We start from the raw sequence: 8,660 nt of genomic DNA, 5'->3' as shown, positions 1-8,660 counted from the left end.
ACTTTTGATTCACCAAAATCTATTCATCATCTTCTTAAGAGGGGGTGTTGGAAAGAGACCTCAAGGTACTTCGAGTTTGCATTCTACGATGTGAAGAATTTTTCCTCTTAGTTGGTTATAAGACAACTTATAAATTCCAACAAAATATTTGATAATTTCCTAACTTTTTTTTTTATAATATCTTATAAGCTATATAATTAATATGTCATAAGATAAAAATATTTTCAATTCATATACAGACAAACACACACACTCTCCTCGCTCTGCCCCCTCTCTCACACACACTCTCTCTAAAATTTGAATGTACATATATTTTATATTTATAAAAAAATTCGGTAATAATTCTTTTTTTTTTGTTAATGTAAAACAACTATCTATTAAATTTTTATTTGGAATTAAACTAATGTGTACTATTTATAAAAGTGTTTTAATTTTTTTAAAACAAAATATAATAAGAAATAATAACTTATTTGATTATAATGGTATCATGTCCATTTTATTCAATTTACAAATAAAAATCTTATTGTACCGAACACCCTAACATCTTATAAAATATTTTTATATTTTATAAACTCATAAAATATTTTATAAAATATAGAAGTTTATAAAATATTTGAAATAAACTTAGCCGAACACCCTAGTACCAAGCACTTGCGCTTATTTTATCCATCCATCAAAACAAAGGAAGGCAGAATATGAGGATGGTGAACAGTATATATCACATTCAAAGCCTAGTACGACCTTTGAAATTTGAACTTTTCGGAGCATCACCCAAATCAGTATCATCATCCCTTTTTACCATCGTCTCAAGCTCTTTCACAAATACTTCCATGGCATTCGCCGGCAAGCAAATAGGAACTAGTTTTCCCCTCTCACCCTTGATATTCTTAATGGGTATGTGAAAACTCAAAAGCCCGGGAATCACGCCGACGCCACCCTTCGCCGGACCGCGGAACACTGGAGCGCCCCACCCGTAGTCCAAATTGTCAGAGGCCACATGTGTCACATCAGATACTATATAAGTTCGCATGTCGACTGCGAAATGTGGCCGTCCTCTGATCACCATAAAATTTGCCACTGATTTTATGTAGTCTTCTGTTACCTTAGATTTGGCCTTCATCACGAGCTCCAGTGCAAAATTTAACGGTTGTTTGCATAAGTTTTCGGCGGTGGAGATCGCGAGAGGGGTAGCAACAACATTGCCGTAGTAGCCAGCAGGGAGCGGCGGGTTGAATAGTCTCCGTCCGTTCACGAAGCATAAGATTCTAGACTCTTCGTTAGGGTCTGGAGAGATAGCGATTGTGCGGCAGCGCCAGATGCAAGCTGCTAGAAGTTCGAAAGTGGTGCAGCGACGGAGGTGCGGCGAGAGGTGGCGACGAAGGGCGGAGATCTCGGCTGGCCCAAAGAAGAAGCTGCGTTGAACCATGTTCTCAAGTGGGATGAGAGTTTCCTTGGTATCAGGTATGTTTTCATACTCATTGTGCGTGTACGACACGTGTGCTGGGTCACGCGCGCTGAGGAGGTGTCTTCGCCAAAGTGGTAGAATAGAAGGGATTTCAGCGCCACGGGCGAGTTCAGCCATGGTGGATGCGAATCGAAAAAGTCCGAAACCATCGCTCATGGTGTGATTGGCGCGGAGAGCAAAGATAAACCCACCACATTTTAAGCGCGTGACCTGCGAGTGAATAGCTCTAAAGAGTAAAAAGTCTTTTACACAAAATAATATTTAAATTTTATTTTATTCAAAGACAAAAGATGGTATAAACGTCTGGGTTCAGTACATTTTGCCCCCAAACATTTTACATTTTGAGTTCAAAAAAATTTAATTGAAAAGAATATTTTGATTATAATAAATTTTTTTTTATTGGAAAAGTTAAATTTTTATATCAATTTTCCTAACCATACATAGTTAATAATAGTTAGTCCACAGTCCTTAAAAGTGCAAGAAATATTAATTTTTTTTGCTAGTGACACCACGTATATTAAAATAATATTGTGTATTTTATTCAAAAGTAGATATTATACATATGATATATGTTGTAAACATTAAAATAAACTTCATAATAGAAAATCCAATTCACACAAGCGTGGCTAAAATGAAATTCTTTTTATTTTTTTGTATATATATACTTTGTCTATTTCAAAAACAAGTACATTGTCGTTTAAAAACAAGTACGATGAACCCACTTTTTATTATAATATGTTTTAAAGTCTTTAATCTAAGTGACTCACATTTTTAGTATTCAGCTTTACACTCTATATAATTAATATTTTTTTCAAATTAAAAGTATTTATTTATATCATTTTAGATTCTAATTCTTTTTTATGATTATTTCGATAATTTTTATATTTAAAAAAACTTCTAATGTTTTATAAATTTTGACATTTTATATATTAAAATTCAAACATCTTAGAAGAATAAAAACTTACAAAATATTTCAAATAAACTTCACAAAAGCACACCTCTACTAAAACTACAAACACATACTCAGAACTTTCTGTCAAGTAGAATATATATACCTGAATAAGCAACAAAGGGCAATTCACCATACCGCCGGAGCCCGGGACATCATAGAGAAGCTCCTCCAGGCATGGGAACGGCGGCTGAAGGGTGTCGCCGAACTGCTGCAGCCTCACGTCCGCATCTGCTTCAATGAACAGTGCGCCCTCGCCCGTGCACTCCACCACCAGCTTCCTACCGGCCGTCTCCCTCAGCCGCCCGGCGAATGGGTAATAGAAAACCAAGGCCTTGGCCAGGGCATCGCGGATAACCTTGACGGGATCTTTTCTGTCCATGGCGGGATTTTTCGAAAAGAATGCGATGAGGGGAAGCTGGAAGCGGAGGCCCTCTTGATCGTCGATGTCGGAGAGAGGTTTGAATTCATGGGTGTGGGTTTCGCTGGTGGGATCAGCTCTATATTTTGCCTTGTAACCTTGAAGGTTAAAGCATTTGATGATGCCATCTGTGAAAGTGTTTATTGTACAAGGAGAGAGGGTTTTGATATTAGTGTACGAGGTGAGGTCAGTGCTGATACTGTTGATACGTTCGTTTGAGAATGAGAGGTATTTATAGAAGTTGTTTATAATTCGCCTCATTGTAATTATTTTTCAAATTTTTGTGTATAATTATGGGATTAATTGATAAATACTAGCTAAAAAAGTTTAAATTGAATGACAAATGAAGGGTTAAATGCAATTTATTTTTCTATATGTGAAATGGACAAAAAATTCTATGCGAAAAAAGTTAGCAAATTATCTCTGTGTTTTAAAAAATAAAGCAAATTATCCCCTATCTAAATCATTGATAGGGCGTAATTTGCTTGATTTTCCAAAACATAACATTTAATTTGCTATTTCTTTTTCCTTAGGTGTTTTTTGCTTATTTCACATATTATAAGAGAGTAAATTGTATTTTTCAATAAATAAATTATAAGTTAAAATGAATATACTAAGTTCGTATGGCAAGTAAAAGGAAAAGGAAAGTGGAAGGGGGAGGGGACGTGGAGGAGGGGAAGGAAAAAATATTAAATTTTCTTTGTTTCGTATGATTGGAATGGGATTAAATCTCGAATACATCTCTTGTTTGGTAAGAGAAAAACAGATTGAAAATAAAAAATTAATTTTTGTAATTTTACTAAATAACCATTCTCTTTATTTTTTCTATTAGAAGGCATGATTGGAAGGGGATTAAATCTCAATACATCCCTTGTTTGGTTAGAGAAAAACAGATTGAGAAGAAAATATTATTTTTTATAATTTTCTTAAATAACCCTTCTCTTTATTTTTTGTATTAGAAAAAAATAAATTAATATTATACTAATATAATTTTAGTATATCAAAACTTTAAAAATCTTATTAATTAAAGTATTTATCAAATAACAATAAGAATATTTTTCATTAATAATTAATCAATATGAGTATTGTTCATTTATTTTAAATTGTTTAGTTAAATAAAATAAAAACTACTATCAATATTTTTAACAAACAAATGCGAGTCCAAAGTGTCTTTGTTGGTATCAGAAACAACTTTATAGGAAAATTATATATATATATAAATATATGAATAATACAATAAATAAAATTAAAAAAATATATTTGTTATTTTTTTAGCTTTTTACTTCCACTTTCTCTCCTAAGTTTAGACGGGAACAAAATTGAAGTTCATGTTTACTGAGTTTTAGCTCACCTCAATATCTTTCCTTAACCAATACTAAATTATCTCTTATACATTTATTTTTACTTTTACTTCTGTAATATTTTTACTTTTTCATTCCGATCAAACACACTCTAAAAGTACAAATGATTAGATTAAAGTTTTGTTCGATATTTGAGCTAAATTATATAAATTGAAAAGTTAAAGATAAAATTGTAATTTTTACGAAAATTATATAAAGTAAAAAAGGACAATAGAAAGAAAAGACAAAAGTCGAGATAGAGAGGAGAAGCGGTGATGTATGATTCAGGGGAGCTACGTGTCAATATAATTTTTGGGAGAAGTCGCATGTTATTTTCAAGATAAACACATGCAGTCTTCAATGGAGGCGGCAATTTGATTTCATGATGATTTAAAGTATTGGCGGATATTCGCGATATAAAGAAGAAATTCTCTCGGATTAATGGTAAAGAAAAAACTAAGAATAATCTTTTCGTGTCTGATGTTTCGATTCGCCTTCTGTTTAATTGATCACCGGAAACCCTGAGCCTTCTCCCCAATTTTAATGTTATTTTCATTCAAAATTAGGACAAAAAAAGTTAATATACAGAAGACAAAACAAAATATATTTTATTTTTATTTACTCTATTGCCTACATATTTATATTTGATTGTTGAATTGAAATTCACTACAAAAAAAGGCGGGATTTGGTACCTTTTTTTTTTTTTTTTTGTCTTTGACACGGTTTCTAGGACACAGAACTTATTCGGAGCGGATTTTGAAATGTGTTGGATTATCTCTTCTCCAGCAGAAGCACTTACGGCAGCAGCAAGAACAGCAGGATTCTGGCGAAGGAGATGAGGTTGCTCTCTTGGATACTGGCTGAAGATTGTCGCATTACAGAAACCCAACTTTCTCATAGTGCTATTAAAATTGCTGAGTCATTTATTCGTAGCTTTATTAGGCCAGCTCATCACTTGGTTTGTTAGGTGGTTAGCTGACAGTATCCTATTTGGCTTTTATATATATGTGACTGGGTTCGTCTTCTCCATATGAAAAACAGAGTGATGTACAAATTTTTTTTTTTAAGAAAAATATAGAGCTTCATTCCCTCTCTAATGGCTTCTGTTTTGTATGCATAATTTGATTCAAAATTCAACATGGTATCAGAGCCTTCTACGTGAAGGTCTCTGGGATTGGTACTACTCATTGTACGCACGGATGAGCTATGGCTTATTTGAGCTCCAACAATGGAACACTTGTAGATCAATTGGAGCGAGAGGCACTTTACATACATTCTTCAGAAAATTCAAGCTTGACGCTCACTTCTTCTCTGCTAGATGGAACGAACTTCCTGTCATTGAGTCGTTCCGTTCATGTGGCACTTGGAACCAAAATGAAGCTAGGCTTCATTGACAGAACATTCCCTAGACCACCAGCAGGATTAGTGTTTTTTGAGCAATGGCGACGAGTAAACTTGATGGTTACGTCATGGATCTGGAACTCCTTATCTAGAGACATAGTTGATTCCTTTATGTTTGTGGCCTCATCTCTTGAGCTTTGGCTTGAAATACAGAACAGGTATGGGAGGAGCAATGGTCCGATGATCTATCAGATCCAACGTGAGATCTCTTTTATTTCACAGCGTGATTTGTCCTTAACAGCTTATGTAACTAAATTGAAGAAATACTGGAATGAACTATTATTCTTAGCTCCTAACCCAAAGTGTACTTGTGGAGGGTGCACATGTGGGGTGAATAAGGCAATTGAGGAGAAAACTGAGCACGTTCAACTAATGCAGTTTCTCATGGTTCTCCATGAGAGTTTCGACAGAGAAGTCAAGTATTGATCCAGGATCCCCTGCCGAATGTGGAGCGAGCCTTTTCTATGGTTTAGATAGTTGAGAAACAGAGATAAATTCATGTTGAGATGAGTGATGCTCCTCGACATCTGGCATATCAACTCGCAGGAAAGGAGTACAAAAGAGTTGGAGGAGACAGATTTCAAAATAAAAAGAAACCGTATGTGGATAAACGCAGTTTAGTTTGCTCACATTGCCATAAGGGCGGGCATACGGCTGAGACTTGCTTTCAGGTGCAGGGGGTACCAGATTGGTACAAAGCTTTGAATGAAAAGAAGAAGAAGGTGGTGAACTCAAAATCATTTGCTGCAGTAACAACACTTGACGAGAAGCAGATTTCCACAGAAAATGGTAGTGTCTATCGTCCATATCAATTTCATGTAGATGCTGCTTTCACCCATTCGCGCTCTCACGAGTGTGGCACATTGGAATGGAAGAGAGCTACACTATTTTTGTGAATGAATGGAATATACTTCTGTATCCTTGTCTCATAAGTCGTTGGGGCGACAGTTGAGATATTTATTTGGTTGATGGGTCAGGCCTAACACTGAGTAATGTGATTCGCTTGGAGTCCTTGGGATCACGTGAATAGGCGAGGCAAAATAACTTGAGGATCTCATTGGATGAGAATAGTATAGGTTACCTCCTATAAAGCCTTTTTTCATGTGTATCGTAAAATTGGGGCATGGAGAATTGCGTTTGTGGACTTCAAGCCCACAAGTAAATGGTTTTCCAAGAACCCCACTTGCGAGTGGTGGGTTTTCTGAAGAAATAGTGGGGCGGATTAATGACTGAAGACCAATTCTTAAACTTGATATTTAATATTACAATAATCTGCTAAATTTTTGTTTACATTTAATGTAGATGTCTAAGAATCCACTCACTACTATTCTAGAGGCTAATAAATTTAATGGAACGAACTATAATGGTTGGCTGCAAAATCTTTGGATTATCCTAAATTTTGAGAACCAGACCTATGTTTTTTATAGGTCTCTCACTCGGGCCTTGCCGGAAGGGTCCACATGCGAAGAACGTTTGACATTCGAAAAGTGGCATAGGGACAACTGAAAGGTTCGTAGTATCGTACTGGCGTCAATGACCAATGCCATCCAAAAATAGTATGATAGGCATGATGATGTCCAATCGATAATGCTACCTATGAGCTAGGTTTATGCAGTTCTAGACCGATATATTACATATGCTGTGACCAGAGCATTTTTTGGTGCCAAGATGATTGAAGGGTCTTTTATACTAGAGCATGGGGTTAAGATTCTATCCCTTGTGGAGAAGCTCAAGGACCTCAAGGCTGATCTTGAAAAAGAGACGTACATTGACGTGATCCTTCAGTCTCTTCCTCCCTTCTTTGACACGTTTATCGTGAATTATAACATGAATGGGCATAACAAAGACCTTCATGAGTTGATAAACATGTTGGTTCAGTACGAGGCAATGATTGAAATGTCTGCGCCGCCGGTATTGGTAGGAGAGGCTTCGACCTCAAAAGCAAAAGGCAAAAGGGCCCAACGCTGGAGGAGGAAAAAGGGTAAAATAGGATCAGCTAATGCAAGCACTTAGAGTGCTCCTGTTGCCCAGCTTGGCATGGATAAAAGGACGAGGAAGGCGGTTCAATAGTCATGGATTCGAAAGATATTTGCATTAATTTCCATGAAAAAGAGGCAATGGAAGAGGGAATGTCCCAAATGCCTCTATAATCAAGGTATAATTTGTTATTGAGCCTTAACACGACTACTATTTTTTTTCTTGGGTATTGGATACCAGTTGTAAAGCTCATATCTATAAATGGTTTGCAGGTGGTGAAAAGGAGTAGAAAGCTGAGATAAATAGTCTTGAAACCTAGTAATGGTGGGTTTGTTGCTACTGTGGTTAAAAGGACTAGATAGGTTTAGCTATTAGTAGACATGTTAGAATAAATTTGATGGATATAATTATGTAACCTAGTATGATCAAATTATACTTTCCCATTGTTGGACAATTTAGATTACATGATTTTGATCAATGATGGTTATTTCATTTTATAAAGAATGGTTATTCTTGTTTGCTAGGTTGTTTACGTAATTATTTTAACACTATCTCATAATTGGATTATGAGTGCTCAAAACAAATGGTAAAAATAGATAATCAAGATAAACTCACAAATCTGGCATGCAAAGCTAGGTCACATTTCTCTAGTTAGGATAAGAAAGTTGGTGAATTCAACGAGTCCAGAAATAGACAAGTTAAGTCTACAAGCTTGCAAGTCCTTCTTGAGCAAGATGAGGACCAAGAAGCACTTTGTAGGATAAAGTATGGTATATTCGATTGGATCCAATTAAACATATATGAGTGTTTGCACAGAGCTAGAAGGCGGTTCACAAGTCTAAGGACCTTTGGTGGGTTAGGAGAATTAGACTTGAAGTGGAGAACCAAATTGGTTGGAAAATTAAATCCTTCGATTACATCGAGGTAGTGTATTTAGTGGGGGTTCATTAAGTATCTAACGAGAATGAATTTCTCACTCAGTGGAGTTCCTCTTTGGATTGCCACAATTGAACAATGTCTCTAATAAGGGAGGGATAGAACCTTGTCTGTGGTCTAATTCACTAGGCCGAATGTTGTGTGTGCTTTGTGCACTACAATGGATATCGG

At 35.7% G+C, this 8,660-nt stretch overlaps 1 protein-coding gene and 1 pseudogene across 2 annotated transcripts; one reads left to right on the top strand and one right to left on the bottom strand.

Moving 5' to 3' along the window:
* Positions 1-453: 453 nt before the first annotated feature.
* On the bottom strand, positions 454-3,061 carry LOC105167781 (benzyl alcohol O-benzoyltransferase-like; annotated as a pseudogene). Its single transcript, XR_016066653.1, has 2 exons — positions 2,521-3,061; positions 454-1,675 (listed from the first exon to the last, which is right to left on the bottom strand). The product of XR_016066653.1 is annotated as a benzyl alcohol O-benzoyltransferase-like (transcript).
* Positions 3,062-5,381: 2,320 nt separating this feature from the next.
* Positions 5,382-6,002, top strand: LOC110012418 (uncharacterized). Its single transcript, XM_020696013.1, has one exon. The coding sequence runs from the start codon at positions 5,382-5,384 to the stop codon at positions 6,000-6,002; it is 621 nt and encodes a 206-aa protein (XP_020551672.1).
* Positions 6,003-8,660: the final 2,658 nt, after the last annotated feature.

This window comes from Sesamum indicum, linkage group LG8, assembly GCF_026168435.1.
Source record: "Sesamum indicum cultivar Baizhima isolate 11 linkage group LG8, ASM2616843v1, whole genome shotgun sequence".
In the NCBI taxonomy this organism is placed as follows: Eukaryota; Viridiplantae; Streptophyta; class Magnoliopsida; order Lamiales; family Pedaliaceae; genus Sesamum; species Sesamum indicum.
This window is presented reverse-complemented; position numbering and strand designations above follow the sequence as displayed.